Source organism: Elephas maximus, chromosome 7 (assembly GCF_024166365.1).
Source record: "Elephas maximus indicus isolate mEleMax1 chromosome 7, mEleMax1 primary haplotype, whole genome shotgun sequence".
Taxonomy (NCBI): Eukaryota; Metazoa; Chordata; class Mammalia; order Proboscidea; family Elephantidae; genus Elephas; species Elephas maximus.
This window is the reverse complement of record NC_064825.1, coordinates 47103276-47124088: the sequence shown is the minus strand read 5'-3', so window position 1 is coordinate 47124088 and position 20813 is coordinate 47103276. Positions and strand designations below refer to the sequence as shown.

General features: G+C 45.3%; 1 protein-coding gene and 2 non-coding genes across 5 annotated transcripts; all 3 read left to right on the top strand.

Annotated features, from left to right (window-relative positions):
- Nucleotides 1-5196: 5196 nt before the first annotated feature.
- Nucleotides 5197-17008, top strand: RPS3 (ribosomal protein S3). 3 transcript variants are annotated; one of them, XM_049889824.1, is made up of 7 exons: nucleotides 5197-5274; nucleotides 6424-6554; nucleotides 6777-6870; nucleotides 7580-7674; nucleotides 10003-10190; nucleotides 10650-10846; nucleotides 15976-17008. In XM_049889824.1, the coding sequence occupies exons 1-6, from the start codon at nucleotides 5245-5247 to the stop codon at nucleotides 10841-10843; spliced, it is 732 nt and encodes a 243-aa protein (XP_049745781.1). In that variant the 5' UTR covers nucleotides 5197-5244; the 3' UTR covers nucleotides 10844-10846; nucleotides 15976-17008. The 3 variants fall into 3 exon arrangements, with proteins under 3 accessions (XP_049745781.1, XP_049745779.1, XP_049745780.1); XM_049889822.1 differs by lacking the exon at nucleotides 15976-17008 and adding an exon at nucleotides 11287-11359; XM_049889823.1 differs by lacking the exon at nucleotides 15976-17008 and adding an exon at nucleotides 11189-11359.
- Nucleotides 6142-6289, top strand: LOC126081337 (small nucleolar RNA SNORD15). The gene has a single exon (XR_007518378.1). It is a non-coding gene; the product is annotated as a small nucleolar RNA SNORD15 (small nucleolar RNA).
- Nucleotides 10407-10552, top strand: LOC126081336 (small nucleolar RNA SNORD15). The gene has a single exon (XR_007518377.1). It is a non-coding gene; the product is annotated as a small nucleolar RNA SNORD15 (small nucleolar RNA).
- Nucleotides 17009-20813: the final 3805 nt, after the last annotated feature.

Genomic DNA, 20813 nt, shown 5'->3' with positions numbered 1-20813 from the left:
AGTTTCTCCTTAAACAATTAATACACATATTGTTTTGTAACACTGATTGCCAACCCCGAGACATGTCAACATTCTCCCCTTCTTGACCTCAGTTTCCCAGTTTCCACTCGTCCAGCTTTCCTGGCCCCTCCTGCTTACTCATCCTTGCCTCTGGGCTAGTGTGCCCATTTAGTCTTGTATAAATGGTTGAGCTACATGTGTTAATGCTTGTCTTATAGGCCTGTCTAATCTTCGGCTGAAGAGCGAACCTCAGAAGTGACTTCAGTACTGAGCTAAAAGAATGTCTCTGGGCCATATTCTTGGGATTTCTGTAGTCTCTGTCAGACTAGTAAGTCTGGTCTTTTTTTGTGAGTGAATTTTCTTCTACATTTTTCTCCCACCCTGTCCGGGAATTCTTTTGTGATCCCTGTCGGAGCAGTTGGTGGTAGTAGCCGGGCACCATCTAGTTGTGCTGGACCTAGTCCAGTGGAGGCTGTGGTTTAGTTGTGGTACTTCAGCCTTTGGACTAATCTTTCCCTTGCATCTTTGGTTTTCTTCATTCTCCTTGCTCCAATCAGTGTGGGACCAGTAGACGTATCTTAGATGGCTGTTCACAAGCTTTTAAGACCCTAGAAGCTACTCACCAAAGTAGGATGTAGAACATTTTCTTATAAACTATGTTATGCCAATTGAGCTAGATGTCCCCTGAGACCATGGTCCTCAACCCAGTAGCTTGGTCCCTCAGGGAGTTTGGATGTGTCTATGAAGCTTCTATGACCTTGCCTTTGTCAAGTTGTGCTGTCTTTTCCCAGTATTGTGTGCTGTCTTACCCTTCACCAAAAGTTACCACTTATCTATTGTCTAGTTAGTGTTTTTCCCTCCCAAACCCTCCCTTCCCTAGTCACCATCAAAGATTGTTTCTTTCTGTGTATAAACCTTTTCATTAGTTTTTATAATAGAGGTTTCATACAGTACTTGTTCTTTTGTGACTGACTTACTTCACTCAGCATTATGTCCTCCAGATTCATCCATGTTGTGAGATGTTTCACAGATTCATCATTGTTCTTTATCGTTTCGTAGTACTGTATTGTGTATATGTACCAGTTTGTTTTTCTGTTCATCTATCGATGGGCACCTAGGTTGTTTCCAACTTTCTGCTATTGTGAACAGTGCTGCAATGAACACGGGTGTGCATATATCTATTCATGTGACTGACAGCTCTTATTTCTCTAGGATATATTCCCAGGAGTGGGATTGCTGGATTGTATGGTAGGTCTATTTCTAGCTTTTTAAGGAAGTGCCATATCATTTTCCAAAAAGGTTGTACCATTTTGCATTCCCACTAGCAGTGCACAGGAGAAACACCAACCTTTTGGTTTGCAGCTGAATGTTTAACCGTTTATAGTATGGTAATAGGTTAAACTGTGTCATGAAGATTATGTATATAAAGCACTTAGCACAGTGCCTGGTACATTATAAGCTCTGAATATATGTAGATATTACTATATGAAATTAATTGCTGTTTATGTAAGCCACAATCTTTTGAGAGTGTTATGGCTAGAAGTACTTGTGTTCCCTGAGTGCTAGGACTCTGGTTCAAACCCTTCTTCATGGGTAATGGGAAAAGCCTAAATTTCAGTGGATCACCCAGGTGTTTCAGGGTCTTCCTGGAAAATTACCCAAGTAAACCAAGTAGACCAAGCCCAGATCAACTCAGCCAACCAGGCCAGGGAAGTAGGTAGGAGCAGAAGAGATCATGGATCTGCCCTACAGGTAACCCTGGATTTTCTGGGGCCGGTGAAGACATTCTCAGAGTTGTAGAGAATGGAAATGTAAGTTCAAAGAGAAAACGGAACAACATAAAACATCCAACTGTTCAAGAAAAACTCAATGGTGTATTTTGAAAGTACATAATTGTGGGTATCAAATCACTGGGGCATTTATATTCCTGTGGATACCTTTAAAACAGTGACTATTTTAAAGTGTTGACAGCATAATAGTGTTGGAAATTATAGCTTTTGCAAGTTTATTTAAACTTATCATGCGAAGTTTTGCACGTTAACATCATTCTACATATTAACATACGTTAACGTACATATTAACATAGCACATTTTAAGTTCTACGTAACTTAAAAGGTACAAAGAAAAACCACATCCCTTAAATTCTTGTAAGAAGAATGTGGGCACAAAATTTTGAAGACCAGGGCTCTGGGAGTGGAATTGCTGGGTTTTAGGAATACATAATCAACATGTCTTGAGGGTGCTAAAGCAGCTGTGCTCATTCAGGCTTTGCATAAGCAAATTCCATTGCTCCACTTCCTCCCCAACACTCCAGGACCGTGTGGAAGTCTGCAACATTCAGAGGCAGACAGTCCACCGTCACTCTGAGGAAGCCCGAGGCCAAGCAGAGGTTACCTGGAGGTAGAACCCCAGGCCTTTCAAGCCTATGGAATCAGGGTCCGGGGAACTATTTGGATGGCTCTAATGGCTTCTCCTTATGAAAGCCCAAAGCACCCTTCTCTAAAACAGAGTCCTCTCTGCTCCTAGCCAGCTCCCGTCATGGCTGAGTCCTGGCTCCTGCCCCTGGACAGCACTGGCTGCAAGCCCACCCTTGGCTCCTGCCCTCCCCTTTGATTCCAAGCTAACCAGCCTGTTCATACAGCCTTGCTTTAGGCAGGGAATTGGGGAGTTGGCATACTGGCTTACTGCCATCTTGTTCCTATTCTTCAGTCACCTAATGAAGTCACACAGTCTCTTACGTGTGTATGTCACTAATGAAATCCTGGGAGGGCAGCTTCCAGCCTCTTGTTTTAAAGTGCTTGTGTACCATCCTGCCTTCTCATGTACTATCCTACCTCCCTCAAATAGGGCTACCAAAAGTGCCCATTTGGCTAGGGACCCAGCTGAAGGGGTGAGGAGTGCGGGATGGGGGAGAGCAGCAGTCCCCACCCCTCTCTGGGAAAGTCGCTGTAGTTACTGGTTGTGGCCGCCAGAGTGCGCAGTATGCAGAGTTTCAGAAGAGCCAGTTTAGGAAAGGTGGAATTTCTTCGTTCTAAAACTAAGCTGGACATACTTAATATCTCTATGTACTCCGACTGTGTTCCCGGTCATGGAGCTGGGCTTGGTAACATCCCCCTCAGAAAGGGCCCAGCTAATCTTTCTTACCTGCTTGGCCACCTGAGCCTGCCCTCCCCATCCCAGCACTTAGTAGCCCTGTGCAGGCTCTTCTTTTCAGCTGTCCTTGGGCCCCATCTCTCCAGACCATATGCTGATCCCAGGAGCAGATAGGGTTGGAATGTCCTAAACCTCTCTATCTTCTGTAGCTGCATCTTTCTGTTTCAGCAGCGTGCCATGTGGCCCACTTAGTCCCACATCTTTCCTTTGCGGCAGTTTTCTCTGCCCTGTACATTATTATCATATGGTCCTTTTGCCTGAAGTCAAATAGCGCCCAGTGTGTGAGAGAATGAATGGTACTGGTGTCTTGCCATCTTGTGCATAAAGCAGAGATGTGAGCCTATGCATTAGTGTTGGGTAGTATTTGGGAAGGGCAACTCACACTAACCAAACTCACTGAAGATTAATGTAAACCTAAGTGCCAAATTGTTTATTTGCACTAAAAGCCATGACAATGTCCCATTTAATAAACACTTTCAACTAGCTGAACACTATTCTGAGTGTTTTACAGATACCATTAAAGCAATCAGAAAATCCTATGAGGTTAATGACAATTTCTCTAATTTCTAGATGAAGAATCTGAGGCTCAGAAAGGTTAGGTGGCTTGCTTGTAAGTCGCAGCACTGGGATTAAAACAGATGGAGATGACTCCAAAGCTCCATACTGTCCCGCCTGAGCTGTCCACTCCCCCAGCAACCTTCTGGCAAGCCCAAGCATTCCCTGTAGCACCTGTGCATTGTGTGACATGGCAGGTGCATGTCTATTCATCACTGTGTACCTCGCTGTGGAAGGGGGGTATCTGGGATCACTTTCCTCAAAATCTGTGCACTGCTTAGCCAGAACAGTATAACGCTAGATCATTTTTCTTTCTTTCTTTATGCTTTTCAGTATTTTTTATGAATGTAGAATCAAAGAACTATTTTCACAAGGGGGGAAGAGAAGCCCTTCTTTTGCCCCCAAATGGATTCAGGCAATTCATTCTGCCTGATGTGCCTAGCTGGTGTGGAAAACACCTGAGTCTCTTTTGAGCCTTAACTCAAGGATTGGAGCTCTGTGAATCTTTTTCAACATTCTGCTTTCCCACATCCTGGAGAACTGATGCCCCTTCTTCCACTCGGTGCCATATTGTCCCTATCAAGGACATCATCCTTGGTAGAGTAGAGGGTCAGCGAAAGAAAGGCCCTGAACGAGATGGACTGACAGTGGCTGCAACAATGGGCTCAAGCATAGAAACGATTTTGAGGATGGTGTAGGACCAGGTAGTGTTTTGTTTTCTTGTACATAGCATCACTATGAGTTGGAACCGACTCGACATCACCTGACAACACACACATTGCCATCGAGTCGATTCTGACTCATAGCAACCTTATAGGACAGAGGAGAACTGTCCCATAGGATTTCTAAGAAGCAACTGGTGAATTTGAACTGCCGACCTTTTGGTGAGCAGCCAAGCTCTTAACCACTACGCCACCAGGGCTCAACAACAGCATGATGCTTATCACGCTTACTTATTTTCCATATCTCCACCCTCCACTCCCAGCTCTGAGCTTCTGGAGGGCAGGCGCTAAGTCAGATTCTCCAGTGTCCCCCGGAACTGGCATAGGCAGTGGTTGCAAGTAATAATAACTAATGTTAATGGAGCACTTACTATGTGCCAGGTGCTTTTCTAAGTGCTTTGCTTGTATTCATTTAACTTCACAACCATTCCATGGGGTGGGTTTACTGTTACTATCGTCCCATTTTACAGATAAGGAAACTGATGCAGAAGTAACTCACCCAAGGTCACACAGCTAGTAAACAACCAGGCCAGGGATGTGAACCTAGGCTGTCTGGCTCAAGCCTGTGTCCTTAAACTTAATCCCACACTGTATGGACGCTTGGTAAACTTTTGCTGAACGAAAAAACTGAGTTTCTCCAAAGCATCATTCAATCCAAAAGGTGCTCTGAAACTACATTTCCAAAAAAACTACACTTCCCATGATATCCCGCAATCGTCGACGTCGCGCAGATATTTGTCGTCCTTCCGCGCCCTTTATACCCACTTCCGCGCGCGACCGACTTCCTTTTCTTTCGGCTGCGCGCGGCGGCAAGATGGCGGTGCAGATTTCCAAGAAGCGGAAGGTGAGATGCTGAGGCCTGAGCTCAGGGAGCTGCGGCGCTGCGCGCGCCAGAGAGTTCTCAAGGTGCCAGCGCGAGGCTTGCAGCTGTGTGCTTTGCCCCAAGAAGCGGCTCGAACGCATGGCGTTCCCGGGGGCCGCGGATGGCTTTGGATTGAGTGCGGGACTCGACCTGGGCTAGCACAGTGTGGCGCCGGGGAGGGGAGAGACGGACGAATTTCTGTCGGTTCCGGGCAGGGTACAGAGATGAGCCTGGGGCGACCCACCTGCCCTAGAGAAAGCGCTGATGCATATTTTTTCGTAAATAAATAAATAAGTATTAGTAAACGTGGCATTTCGAGGGCGTGAGCAATTCATCTCAGATTTTACACCATAGCTTTGAGAAGGTGAGGTGGAAGTAGCGTATTCTTGCTTTCTCGCCACCTTGTCTGGGTGCAGGCTTCTGCCCCGAAAGATCTCGTTGAAAGGCTTCTGGCAATTTCTTGCTCTATTTGGGGACCCAAGGAAAAGTTGTTCTGGGCTAATAGAGGGAGAGGGCCGCGGGGGGATGCCTTCTCGGGTTTAATTCTTTCCGTGGGAAGGAACTGTTGAGTCTACTTGCTTTAGAAATAGGAAGCTTGAGATTTTATGTTTATATGAGTTGATGTTACGGTTAAAACTTACACGATTTTGTAAGGTAGGAGTTTGCCAGGTGTTACAGGTAAAAGGGTAATCAAGTAAAGCAAGATCACGTGGCTGAGAGTTTTCTGATGGTCCACGTTGAGTCTATGAACGAGATTGGTTATAATGGCACAAGTTACAAGCATATTGTCCCTGCTGTCTGAATGAATGAGGTTTTGCACATATAAATACAAATGGCAGCCCAAAAACCCTTCAGTGAAGAGATGATGACGAGTCTGATTGGAGGTGTTATCTTTGTCCAGGTGGCTTACTCTGTGCTGCGTTCTGTGGGGCAGGTTTAAGGATCCTGGGTCAAAGTGACTTCCTTAAGATGACCAAGAGGCATTTGTCTGAGAAGGGTTGTTACTTCCTGTTGGAAAAAAGGTTGATGGGTCATTTGTTGGAGGCACTGAATTTTAACGAAGGTTATGTTATGCAGGGGGAAGTGAGCCTTGCATCCATGTCCTAATTTTGAACTTTGCTTTTTGGTTAGTTTGTTGCTGATGGCATCTTCAAAGCTGAGCTCAATGAATTTCTCACTCGGGAGCTGGCTGAAGATGGTTACTCTGGAGTTGAAGTTCGAGTTACACCAACCAGGACAGAAATCATCATCTTAGCCACCAGGTAAAAACTCATTTGAGTGGCCATCGACGATTTAAGCTTAAGGGAACAACCAATGACTTTGGCTTTAGTGAATGTAATTGGTTTTTAAATCTAACGCTGTAGTTCTTGTCCAGAGTTTAAACATGCTTATGGGAAATGTGTGTTTAGTGCCACATATATGCAAGATTTAAAGCTGCACCCGGAATTTTGCGAGAGCTGTGAGCTGTCACTCTTTTTCCCCAGGACGCAGAACGTTCTTGGTGAGAAGGGCCGGCGGATCCGGGAATTGACTGCTGTAGTTCAGAAGAGATTTGGCTTCCCTGAGGGCAGTGTAGAGGTGAGTAGTCCTGGCTTATGCCAAAGATTACTGTGGACTTGAAATGGCTCTTCTAAAAAACTGTCACCATCACCTTGAAGACTTTATAATCCAGTTGAGTAGTATGAATGGGTTGGTATTTTTGATGAAGTTCTCTTAATGAGCACTCGGTTTAATTTCTCATGATTATTCTGCTAATTTCTGGTGGTTAAAGGATTTTATGTTCAACTCGGATATATACTGGAACCCTGATGTAGTGGTTAAGAGCTGTGGCTGCAAACCAAAAGGTCAGCTGCTCCTTGGAAACTCTGTGGGGGCAGTTCTACTCTGTTCTAAGTCAGAATTGACTAGACGACAATGGGTGTTTGGGTATTCTGCTTATTTCTGGTAGTTAAAGGATTTTACATTCAACTCAGGTATATACTTGGGGGTCATATGAGTTGCCATGTGTATGTACTAATGATACCCATGGTATATTGGCTGCGTCGTTATTCTCCTTCGTGTGAGCTGTAGTAACAGTTGAGGTTGGGAGGGCAATGAATGGTTCAGCCCATCTTACTGATAATGTGGGTAGTAGAGGGCTTTGGTGTTTACAGGATACCGTAGTACACCATATGATGTTGTAGAAATGGTGCTGATATGGTAAGAAAGGAATCTGGTATGAATGTGCTGATTTAATGGAAAACAACGAAGACAACAAAATTAAGGGTGTGTTTTGTTCCCTTTAAAGCTTTATGCTGAAAAGGTGGCCACAAGAGGTCTATGTGCCATTGCCCAGGCAGAGTCTCTGCGTTACAAACTCCTGGGAGGGCTTGCCGTTCGGAGGTAAGTGTCTTGAGACTTTTAACAGTCATATCCTTTTGTGTGTATCAGAATATGGTGTGTTTGCCATTTTGTTAATTTGGCAGATGAACTCTTGATGGCAGACTCTGCTAGTCTCTGGGAGTTATAACAGTAAGACAGTGCCAATTCATGCCCTCTCTGAACTGCTAGGCTATCAAGACTAGTAAAGAAGCAAAAGCAATAAAGCGGTCAGTGGTGTAACAGAGACGTGTTCTAGGTGGTTTGGAAGTAGACCAGAAGTGGAACTCTAGGAGAGGAGGTTAAGTTTCTAGTTGGCTCCTTGGTGAAGCTGTGGAAAGAGCCTGTGGGGGGTAGGCAGTGAGAAAAATGATTCTGCCTGTGAGTTCATAGAGTAGGTAGAAGTGCTTTAGTACTTGTGGGATACCACAGAATTCAGAACAAGCAAGAAGTCCATCAGATCCATTGTGCTACCCCTTAAGGGTACTGTAAAGAGAGAAGACAAAATCTTGAGGTGAGAGCGGAAAAGACGTAATCTCTGTAAGCTATGTGTGAGGAGTGACAGGGTGAGGTATAAAGGACATGGGGTGAGGTTGACCGTTCCAGTAAGATTTCATTAGAAAGCTCTTTTTGCAGTGACTGTAAAGTAATTCAAATGCTGCCTGTGGATATTTGGAATATTACTCAGTATTTAATGCAGAGCCCTGGGGGCGTTTTCTGTAGAGGACCAACATGACAGCTGCACATTAGGAAGGTTGTCCTGGTGCAAATGGCTAGCAGGAAAGGCTCTAGGCAAATGCCATTTCTACCACAACAAACAGTGGTTCTCAAAAGTTTGATCTCTGGCCTAACATCACTGCCATCACGTGGGAACTTGTTAAAAATTCACAGTCTCCACCCCAGACTCACTGACTCAGAAACTGGAGGTGTGACTCAGGTGAGTTTTACACACACTAGAGTGAGACTTGGAAGTTCTGAGACCTGAGTGAGTTATTGAACTCTGACCTCTGGGTCCCTTATCTTTAAATGGGGATCTTTATATCATCTCTACTAAGATGGGATTAAATGAGAAAAGGCCTGAAGCAAGGTGGTAGATTTTATTAAATGCTGCTTTACTTTCTCTGTTGAAAGTGGTCTCTAGGTTTCTAATTACTATCTCCTAGTAGGGGTTTGGAGCCCAAGTGGCACAGTGGTTAAAAGCTCACTGCTAACCTAAAAGGTTGGTGATTGAAACCCACCACCTGTTCTGTGGGAGAAAGATGTGGCAGTCTGCTGGAAAGATAAAAAAAAAAAAAGCCAAACCCGTTGCCATCAAGTCAATTTCAGTTCATACTGACCCTATAGGACAGAGTAGAACTGTCCCATAGAGTTTCCAAGGAGCACCTGGTGGATTCTAACTGCTTTCCAAGGAGTGCCTGGTGGATTCTGACTACCAGCCTTTTGGTTAGCAGATGTAGCTCTTAACCACTACATCACCAGGGTTTCCCTGTAAAGATTCCAGCCTTGGAAACACTATGGGGCAGTTCTACCCTGTCCTGTAGGGTCACTATAAGTTGGAATTGACCCAACGGCAGTGTGTTTGTTTGTTTAAATAGGTGTGTAAACTAATGAATGAGTTGGGGAGAGTGTGATTTTAGGGCTAATTCTCAATTTTATAGACTAGAGGTTCCCCCTCACTCCCAGTGCTGTAGTATCAAGGTATCCAGGCATCTGAATTAGTAATTGGGTTTCCTAGATAAACATGTGATGTGGAACCTGAGATGGTTAAAGAATATTTCAGTGACCGCCAAGAGATGGACTACTCCATGATGGAGCACTTCTAGGTTCTTCCTGGTTCCTTGACTGATTGAAAAATACTGAATTGTCAGAGCTAGACTGGACTAGAAGGACTTACTTCAGAATAAACAGCGAGCATACTGTCCCCTTGATTGTCATAAGGCTAAATGTGTGGTTCACAACTTTGGTTGCACATTAGAATCACCTTTAAGCCCCTGGGAACATTATTTAAATACCTGTGCCTGGACTTTGTCATCTCCGGGTTGCTGGTGTAATTGGCCTGGAGTAGGGCCCAAACATTGATTTTTTAGTTCTTAACCTTTTTGAGGTGATCCCAATGCGTAGCCGGGGTTGAAAAACTTCGGAGTCTGACGTTCACTTCCTTAAGGAATTAGTCTTATATTAGATCTGATGGGAGTGGAAAACGATTGCTATTTCTCGTCTTAGATGCTGGTCACATTTATTCTACATTAAAGGTGTGTTGAAAACAAGCATTGCAGACTAATGTATAAATTTTCTGTAACTCATTGATAAATTCTGTCTTTGGTAACGACACAATGGGTCTCTGTCTTAAAGGGCTTGCTATGGTGTGCTGCGGTTCATCATGGAGAGCGGGGCCAAGGGCTGCGAGGTCGTGGTATCTGGGAAACTCCGAGGACAGCGGGCTAAATCCATGAAATTTGTGGATGGCCTAATGATCCACAGTGGGGACCCTGTCAACTACTACGTTGACACGGCCGTGCGGCACGTGCTGCTCAGACAGGGTGAGCAGATGGGAATGCTTGGGCTAGAGGGCACTTGGGGATAAAGGTGGTTTTCTCTGCACACTTCAGCGTTTGGGGGATTCATCTTGGGAGTAGCAGTGCCATGTTAGTATTCCTTGGTTTTATTGGTTAACCGCCTGAAACTCTAAGAATTGAATTGCTGGAGTCAGTCAGATCCAAGCGTTGATTTGTCCTTGTCTCAGCCACCTGTGTACCCTTCGGTGATGACACGATGACGAGTCAGAAAGGTCACTTGCTGCTCTTGGTCCTTGTCAGTGCCACGTTCTGTGGTCCTGGTCATTGGTTCCTTTTGCAAAGGTGTCCTGTTCATTGGTTGATTTAGAGGCATTTGTCTGAGAAGGGACCAACAGGGTGCTTGAGTAAGCTTTCTTTCTGTCCTGTTGTGTGGAGGATGGTTGATGAAACCACTGCTGGGTCCTAACTCCTATCATCCTCTAGGTGTGCTGGGCATCAAAGTGAAGATCATGCTGCCCTGGGACCCAAGTGGTAAGATCGGCCCTAAGAAGCCCCTGCCTGACCATGTGAGCATTGTGGAACCCAAAGATGAGATACTACCCACCACCCCGATCTCGGAGCAGAAAGGTGGAAAGCCAGAGCCGCCTGCCATGCCCCAGCCAGTCCCTACTGCATAATAGGTATGTCTCCGGGGGCCTCTTGGGGCAGAATAGGGTCCCATCCCTTTGTCTCCCCGTTCGTTTTTGTATTACTCTATGGTGTAAGCACTTGCCTCACATGGGAGAGCACGGGTTGGGTCCCATTTAACCCAGGATTCTGTTGGGGGTGTTTTGTTTGCCTTTGACCTCTCAAGAAAAAGTTCCCAACTTTATCAATTCCTGTAGGAATTTTCCTTTATTGTCCTCCCTTCTTTTCCCAAGGACCTGTGTCCTTTTGCTAGTAATTAGCTGTTCTGTCCTTCAGCCCCCTTGACAGCAGACCTCTCTTTTGCCCTACACATCGGGGTTTTTGTTAATTTTCAGGTGTTCTGTGAAAACCCTCAGTGGGAGTTTATATCCTTTGGTGAATGAAGGAACCTGTTACTCAGGTGAAGTTACTGGTGTGCTTTCTTTGGTTTCAGGGTCTCCTTGGCAACTGGATCTGGAATTTGGATGTTGCTTTGTAAAGACATTAAATAAAATCTTTTAAAAAGACATGGCCTGACTTCACTATATGTCCAGTATTAAGACTGAGGGTCATGTCGACCAGTGGGAGCATTGATTCTTGTCTCACACTTGATTGGTGCTTGAGGCCACCTGGCTGAGAATGTTCGTGTGCTGCCTTTAAAGTCCCCTCTTGGTTTTAGCCATATTTGCTCAGTATTGGCAAGGGCCAGAAGGGGAAGGCCTGCGCAGAGTTAACCAGAGATATTCTGTGGGAGGTGACTTTTTTCCAGATGCTTAAGGAAATAAGTATTACACACAGAAAATAATACAATGGTAATTATATTTCAGGTCATTTTGTGCTCTAGGTGTTTTCATTTAACCCTCAGTGTTTCTGAACTGTAAAGGGAACTTGTGCCACTGATGAGGGGCCTGAAGCCTAGTGGCAGCTGCCACGGGCCTGAGACACCAAATCAAACGCATGACCTGTGGTGGTTGTGGCATCCTGGCTGGCGAAATATCCTTGTTCCACAGAACACCTACCTAGCAGATGTTCTGGTTTATTATTTGGTGTCTTCTGAACTAGACCGCCGGCAGCACAAGGACAGGCACTGTGTGCACATACTGGTAACGCCTAGCACATGGTAAGGTCTTCGTATCAGAGTGAATTGATGGGTTATGTTGGGTGCACTATGACTAAAGTACTTGGTTCACCCTTTCTGAAAGGGCCTGTCATGGATTGAATTGTGTCACCCAAAAACAGGTGTCAATTTTAGCTAGGCCATGATTCCCAGCGTTGTGTGATTGTCCACCATTTTCTCATCTGGTAAGATTTTCCTATGTGTTGTAAATCCGACTTCTATGATGTTAATATGAGGCAGGACTCAATCTACAAGATTAGGTTGTGTTTTAAGTCAGTCTCTTTTGAGATACAAAATAGAAGCGAGCACCAAGAAAGCAGAGCTGGGAGCAGAGCGCATCCTTTGGACTCAGGGTCCCTGCACTGAGAAGCTTCTGGTCCAGGGGAAGATTTGATAACAAGGATCTTCCTTCAGAGCCAATAGAGAAAGCCCTCTCTTGGAGCTGACACCCTGAATTTGGACTTCTAGCCTACTAGACTGAGAATAAACTGTTGAAGCCACCCACTTATATTTCTGTTACATCAGCACTAGATTAGTAAGACTGAAAAAAAAACCAAACCCATTGCCGTTAAGTCGAATCCGACTCATAATGACCCTGAAGACAGGGCCTTTGATGTTTTTACTGACTAGACAATCCCAACTGTTTTGTCAGTTTTGGTGGGAGTCGAAACCCAGTCATGAGCAGAAACACTCCTGTATCGAATTCTTCCTAACTTGGCATAATTTATCTCTTAATGACCCATAGATTGTGTTCCAGGGAGTGGGATGCTGTATTTTATATGTAGTATCTTTTGGCTAGGAAGTAGAACCTAGGTTTTGAACGATTGGTCCTCTGCCCAACCCTCTATTACAGGCAGCAATTGGGCCATTGCTACAGTGGGAACTGAGAACATGTACAAGCTTTTATTTATCCCTTGTGGGCAGAACTATTTGGCATTTGCAGTTTTCCTGAAAATTTTATTGTTTTAACTGAGCAAAGCTGCTTATTTCTAGACTTGTGATAGTATAGTTCAATTGTGACAATTATTTTTAATGAAACTAGCTCAACTAATTTGAGAATTCAGAGTACTGGGTCTTGGAAATAGAAATTAAGACAGTTCTGGCCATCTTAGAATCTGGCACAACCAGTTGCAGGCCTTTGTAAAGTAGCCTGGGTCGTATGGTATGCTTCCTTTCTTTTCCAATGAGTTTTCTCCAAACCAATCCAACTTAAGATTGGAAGTCAGCCTGTGGGAGTCAGTAGTGCTGTTAATGTTCCACCAGGTGGTGCTATAGGGGAAGGGCACGCCAGAGTAGCAGCTGGGGAGGGAGGGAGGTTTTTACAAGTAAACTTTCATTGAACTATGACAGGCATACAGGAAAGTACGCAGATCATTAGAGTACAGGTTGATGAACTGAATATACCTGTGTAACCATTACTTAGATCAAAAAGGAAGTGAGATCTTAAAACCTGACAAAACTAATGCAGAGCTTAAATGAGCGCTTCTGTAATTGCACGCCACCCTAGAACCCACCCTATGGTCCTACCCCAATCATAGCCCCGCTTTCAAAAGTTTCCAGTAAGTACCTTGATTTCATAGTAATTGTCTCTAGACACTAGTTTTATGCTGTATTTTTAAAACAATATGTCTTGTTAAGGGGGGAAGAATATAAAGTGCTTTGACCCAGTGACTTCAGTGAGTGGCTTTGCTCCTAGAGCCGAGGCTTGCTTATAGGGCTGTTTGGTTCCCTAACAGTGCTGCTGTTAGAGAAGGGGGGTGGTGGCCTCATTTCTCCTGAGACATAATTCTCCCTCGGCATCATGGCTCTTGGTGAAGCAGCCTACTGTTGCCAGTGTCCTGCAGAGACAGCATGCAGCTTCATGTAGGGCACCAGGTGCAGCCAGAGAGACATCTCAGCTTTTGGTCTAAAAGTAGATGGAACTATAGCAGCAGTGATGGCACCCTTGAAGGAAAGTCAGCCAAACAAGTCTTGCAGCTCCCAGAGCTCACCACTCCTCACCTTAGTTCCTTTACACCTGCTGTTCCCTTTGTTTGCACCCCCATGACTGGCCCCAGTAGAACTGAGCTGCAGTTTGCCTTTGTGAACCTTCCTTGATCTGCCTGTTCTCGCTCTGCACCTGCCACCCCCATGCTAACCTCTAATACCATATAGCTCCCTATGTTGAACTATTTCTCTTAGGGCTCACTCATCTCTGGGTCTTAGCCCCTAGTGAGGGGGCGACTGGTGGAGAATCTCAAGAAGGTCTGCTTAGTGAATAAATGAGCACATATGAGGGGAAGTTAGAAGGTACCTCATAACATCCTGGCCACTTCTAGGCAGTTAACACTTTGTGTATTAAACCCAGATCTCTTCTGTGACCCTATTGAGACTTCACTTAAGGCTGAGCCAAGGCCTAGCATAAAGAAATGAATAAGGAACCAGATTCATTTGTGACCAGTCGCATTGCCTATGCTGTGACCTGTAGGGTCTCTCTTTTTCTCTGACAATGTGAATTAGGAAAGGGAGCGACTCTGACCCAGAGGGGTCTCAAGGGAGAGCCTACTGTTGCCTGCAAGACCCTACAGACTGCGCATTCCCCCCCAATGCCTGCTGGCTGACTGGCTGCCAGCTGAGCTTGGGTCAGAAGGTGCCAGGGTCAGAGCTGCAATGAAAGGGATTGTGTAACTATGGCACTGGGAGCAGGGAGGGACAGGGCACCTTGCCATGGGGCAAGACCTGCACAGATCTGGGAGTTCCATCGCCAAGGTTAGAATTCTGGCTGCTTTCTCGGTTCTGCTGCTTCTCATGGTCTTGCTGTCTCTGGTGTTACAGCTTTCTCTCTGTCTCCTGGGTCTAGGAGGTCTCTGCAGAGATTCTGGGTCCAAAGGTTGTATTCTTCTACCATCTCCTTTTTGGTAGTAGTCAGGTCCCCCCCCCCCCCCCCCCCCGCCCCCCACTTGTCGCTCCTTTTATCTATCTCCTAGAAAATAAAAGATGTGGTTCAGGTAAGGGCAGTGACTGGGATAAGGGTGGTTACTTGAGTCATAATACATCTCACCCTAATCCTGCCTCATTAACATAATGGACAACTACCACATGGGACCATAACCAGACAGGCTAGGATTTACAATACATCACAGGATGGAGGATGCATAAGTGCCAAACCGCTGAAAGTCTGGCCCAACCAAGTTGACACATGACCTTAACCATCAGGTTCCATATAGCTTATTTGAATAGTCCCACCCAGTTGTGTGGGAGTCACAAAGGTCCTGGCTAGAAGGGCCACAATAAGCAATTCATTTGCACTCCAGTATCCAAGAACTTACCATGGAGATTGGCACATATGAAGTGCCCTATTCTTGTGACTGTGGAGCTAGCCTGGCTCTTCCCACAGGTTCTGTTGTCTTGTCTGACTGAACCTCCCTCTACTGCCTGCTTCCAGAGTTGGGCCTTGATAAATGAGAGATTTGCTTACTTGTTCCCCCAGTGTTCTCAAAGCCTGTACATCTCCCTCTTTTCCCTCAATTCTAAGTAGGATTTGGAAGAGGAGACAAGAAGAGGGGTTGAATGAGCAGATGGGGGTACATACTGCCCTCAGGGACTCCTCTCATTACCCGCCCCCCCCATCCTTCCCCACTCCCAGTGATTTCCTCTGCAAGAGGGTAGGAGGCCCACGCTAAAGGAGTAAGAAGGCTGAGAGCCAGGGGATCACATGAACGCTTCAGAGCCCTTTTTCTTTTTGTCAAGAATCTAATAACTAAGATGACAAGTTATGTATATTTGCTAATTCCTAAAAATTATTTTCCCTACATGCTGTTACATTGGCTGCAGATAATACGTTTAAACAAATGTGTCCATTCACGAACATGAAAAAAATTCAGAGTAAGGGGAAAAAACGAAGTCCTCTTCCCACTCCCAAGCCGCATCCTTAAGTTCCTCTGCAGAGGCACTCCCGGTTACCAGTTTCTTGCTTCTCCTTTCAGAGATATAGACTAAGTATATACAAACAAGCGTGCGTATGTGTGTATTTTTATCTCTTTCCAGATGCTATTACGTTAAATCAAGTACCACAATACTGGCAGCTTAAATGCGCAGTTTATTCAGAAGCCATCTTTAAAAGTGCACGTCTGCCCTCAGGGTAACCTTGCCACAACAGGATTTTAGAAAAGACTCCCACACTGGGGACTAGAAGCCTCTAAGCTGGATGTTGTCCACAGCAAATTAGTGTATCTACAAACAAAAGAAACTCTGGCATAGAAATTTATTGGAAGGATCTCAAGTGACTCAGAATCCATGGGAAGCCTGGAAAACTCAGTTCAGAAATGGAATCCAGAGAGGCTTGCATTGGGGAACACAGCCAAAGTTGGGACTGAGGAGCATTCTGGTTTAGGATGATATCACCACTGCTGTTAGACTTCCAGTGAGTGACTTTTCAACTGTCCCTTTGTTTTTCCGGTTCAAAGTTCCGAGTGTGAGCATCTGATTGGTCAAGCCCGGTGCCTGTGACCGGTGGGGAGAAGATAACCGAAGATAACCTTTGGTTCCTATATTGGAGGTGGGACCCAGCCTCTGTTCCCCAGTAGGCAAGGTGTTGATGCTCGGTAGCCAAAACCGTTCTGTGAAATTGTCCTGGGAATCCACTGGTGGAAACGTGGCTGTTGGCAACATGGAGGCAGGTGCTGAAACCTCTCATGGACTTTTCACTAACATGTTACTCTCAGGTCAGTAGGATTCCTGGCACCTGGTGCTAGATAGGAGTATCAAACAGGAGCTGGGAGCTGCTTGCCTGGGACCACCTTGCCCTTGCTGAAAGTGGGAACTTGGGAGCGGGCCCAAAGGGCCAGCATGGATCGGAGATCAAACGGCACTGTCAATACGGAGAACTGGAAAGGTGCGGAAACAGGTGGGGCCTCAGAGAGCAGCGTGTAAAGGAGTGTTTTGGGGGTCTGCCTCCAGGCAGAATGTGAGCTTAAGAACCTCCACTTACCATTTTCTTCATCAGGAACTTCATGGTTGTTTTTTTTTGTTAGTTTTTAAAATTTATTTTGTCAAGAATATATACAAAAACATCAATTCAGCAGTTTCTACATGTACAGTTTAGTGACACTGATTACATTCTTCGAGTTGTGCAACCGCTGTCACCCTCCTTTTCCGAGTTGTTCCCTCCCCCTCCTTCTAAAGGTAAAAAAAAAACCCCAGTCCATTCTTTACTAGTTAGGCTAAACTGTTGTTTGGTTTTAAGACTTCAGGGGATATTTTTGGTTTAAGGGTTAAAGATTATCTCAGGGTAATAGTTTCAGGAGTTATCCAGCCTCCATGGCTCCAGAAAGGTGGGAATCCATGAGAATTGGAGATTCTGTTCTGCATTTTCCCCCTTTTGATCAGGATTCTGCTATAGAGTCTTTGATTCAAATGTTCAGTAATGGTAGCCAGGCACCATTTAGTTCTTCTGGTCTCATGGAAAGGAAGCAGATATTCATGGAGCCAGTTAGCCACACATTCCATATCCTCCTATTCCTGACGGACATGTTCTGGTATTATTTTATCTACCAAACAAGCCATTTCCCAATTTGTTATTGATCAAAGATACATTTGTAATTTGATAAGCAATGTAACCATGGTGAGAAGACAGCAAAATAATAATCGTATGCCCTGAGCCTTCTGCCAATGTCCCTGAATGCACAAATTCCATTACTAACTCCATTTTACAGAGATTTTAATTATCCCATGCAATATAAATTGGGGGAATGTGTAATTTCTTTTAGCCTTTAGAAAAAATATTTAGAACATATTAAGGATCTCCACTCCTGGTTTGAGAACAAGTAACACAAGACGCTATTGGGAGCTACTTACCCCAATCCCTCATTTTTATAAGAAGAAGAACCCCAATAGCTCTGAAATTCAAATGAAACCACGCCTCTCCTGCTCAGTGCTATGTTACACTAATGGGTAATGTGCAGTGGGGTCTCTTTGTTCACTGAGCCACTGTGAGGGATTCATCTGGGCCTCCCTGGCAGGTCTTCAAGCCTGCCTCCCCCACCCCCCACACGCCTGTGCGCTGCAGCCCTTTGTGCAGTGAACCAGAGGAGCTGGACCCTTTGAATCCTAAATTGCCTAGAAAGAGGGTAGGACTCCCCTGGCCTTTAATTAGGGATGTTCTTGTTTTTTTAAAGAGAGGAAGTGGGGAGAGGTTCAGCACAGCAATACGACCACCTTCCTTTGGGATGAGGGAGCGAGAGGAGGTGGACATTTGCCCATTGGTTTTACTCTAAACATACCAGGAAAAGTAGTCACCACTACTTATCTGGGTCTGATGGGCCCCTCCTTTACTTTTTTGAATCATTTTACAAATAACTTACAGAAGTAAGAATAAAGGATAGTGAAGAGCCATTTTATTATAAATTTTAACCAGATTTCAAATACATCTCTAATACGTTCTAGCTTAGCTTCTACTTATTTTTTTTTTGTACTTGCATCATCAAAACAATACTTTTGAAAACTTTGATGGTGTATAATTTTGTTGAAGAGAGCAGGACCATTTTCTTTGCTCCATAATCATAACAATTTTAGGTTTATAAACACAAACTAGAATGACCAGTCTAACGAATTCTTTCCATTTCTACATCATCTGTTTTCTTCTAATCACCTCTGGATACACATCTGCCCTTAGCATGTCTTTATTTACAAACTGTATCAAGTAAATTGTGCGCAGGCTTCATGGAAGAATACTGTCACACCATCTGTTAGCCAAACAGGATGGTCAGGTTTTTGGTGCAAAGTGTGTGATAAAATCCTTCCTATTGAATGACAACTAGATGAAAATACCACATTTCCTTTTTGTCTTTAGAAATATATTGTTCACACTACTGCATCTTCATTCTGGATGACTCCATTATTATTACATTTTATTATTTTAGTTGTGTTTCACATAGTTTGGAATGATTGATGAAATATATGAAATAGTTTTTAGCATAAATTGCAAAATATCTTAAAATAGAGGAAAAATAAGATCATCAAGATCCCATAATGTACTTTAGATTTAGAAAAGGATACAATGGATCCATATGATGACTGCAAAATAGAATGAGCTTTATTATACTTTCAAAAGAATATGTACATTTTCTCATTTTTTGGAAGACCACTAAGAAAGAGCAATAAACAAGCCAAACTGGCTGTAGCTGAGTCAATTCTGACTCAGTGACCCTATAGGACAGTAGAACTGCCCCACAGGGTTTCCAAGGAGCCTGGTGGATTCAAACCGCCGACCTTTTGGTTAGCAGCTGTAGCTTTTAACCACTATGCCACCAGGGTTTCCAAGAAAGAGCAATAGTCACAACATATTAATCTTTACAAATAGTTACAACTGCTCAAAAAAGAAACTCAAACTAAATTTGGGTCCAGTGGATCCTGATAGTATGCCAAGAGGTAAGTCTTCAGGGGGAAAAGGATGGCATTCCTAGGTGGCTCAGGGTTCAGTGCTCAGGACATGTGGTCTGTCTGCCCACCGGATGATGACACCTCCTCCCCCAGCCCCATTCAGGAGGCATCCTATTGTCAAAAGTGCAGTGGACTAGGAGCAGGGGCACCCTCCATACGTGCTCTCAGTCTAGCAGGGACAATCTCAGCACATCAGGATGGGGTTTCCTACGGTGGACAAGATTAGCTTTATCAGATTAGCAGAGCCTGGGTGAGGCAGCGAGGAGAGAGCAAGCTTTGGAGACAGGTGGACCATTCACCAGCTGGTGATGCTGGCGAGTCACTTCTTAGCTCCGAGTCTCTGTGTCTTTATTTGTAAAGAGGGGCAATAGCACCTACCTCACAGGTATTCCAAACCAAAACCAAACCCACCAGGGTTTCCTCACAGGTATAAGGAGGTAGAAATCCAGGACACTTTTTCTTAGTGTATTCAGGGGGAAGCCTTGTGCAAAGCACTGGGGGACACCGAGATGTAGCAGACAACTTTCCTGCCTCAAAGGGCATCCTGTGGGCATGTCAGGGAAGACTAGAGGAGTCACATATAAAGTCCTGGCCATATGGCAGGTGATGGGGCACAGATAAGGAAGGGGCACAGAAGAGTGGCCAACTCCAGGGGTGGAGGGTGTCATTTGGCCCTGGCAGACAAAGCAGGAAATGGCATCTACACATGCATGAAAGAGTGCATGGGGGAACGAACGAAAGGTCAGCGTGGGGTCAGAAGGGCTACAGTGGCAGGAGTGGAAGGCTGCAGGAGATGGGGCACTCTGCTTGGCACACAGAAGGTGCCCAGCCCGGAGGAGATGCCCATTTCCTCAGGGACAGCTTGCCCTGGATTCAACCCCACCTTTTCCTGTCGGGCTTCTGCCTGGGTAGGCAAGCAACAGCGGCACCTTCTTTGCTTTGTCCTGGGTGTTACCAGTGGGGATGGGGGCAGGCAGGCCCAGAGGGGCTGGGCTTCTGCCCACTCCCTTCTTCCTTCTGCCATTATCAGCTTTGCCCAGATGGTCACAGTTCCCTAATCTGGGATAATCGTTGGGCTGGAGCTCAGCTGGGACAGGGGCCTTTGTGCTGGGCTGTGATGGGCCAGCCGCAGCTGGGAAGACCCCACAGATAAGGCCCTGGGGCTTTGGAAGATGGAGAGGGGCGTGGGGCTAGCCCATGCTAGAGGGAGATATGAGGAGCAGATGATAGTTCCTCTTCAAAAGGCAATCTGAGTGCAAATGAGGGGGAGCCTGCAGATGGGGTCTGGTGGGCTCCTGCGGGCCTCAGAGCCACAGGCACGGAACCTGAACGCTGGGCCTCTGCCTCACAGGATCTGTTTCTGGCATCTTTTGTTCCTGCTCTCTTCCTCTGAGCTCACCCCTCCTTTCCACAGTTTTATGTTGCTGGTCCTGGGGCCTCAGGCC

Coding starts and splice junctions, on each gene's coding strand:
- RPS3 (XM_049889824.1), top strand. CDS start 5,245: ATGGCGGTGCAGATTTCCAAGAAGCGGAAG. Junction 6,555..6,776: donor ATCATCATCTTAGCCACCAG/GTAAAAACTCAT, acceptor CTTTTTCCCCAG/GACGCAGAACGTTCTTGGTG. Junction 6,871..7,579: donor TCCCTGAGGGCAGTGTAGAG/GTGAGTAGTCCT, acceptor TTCCCTTTAAAG/CTTTATGCTGAAAAGGTGGC.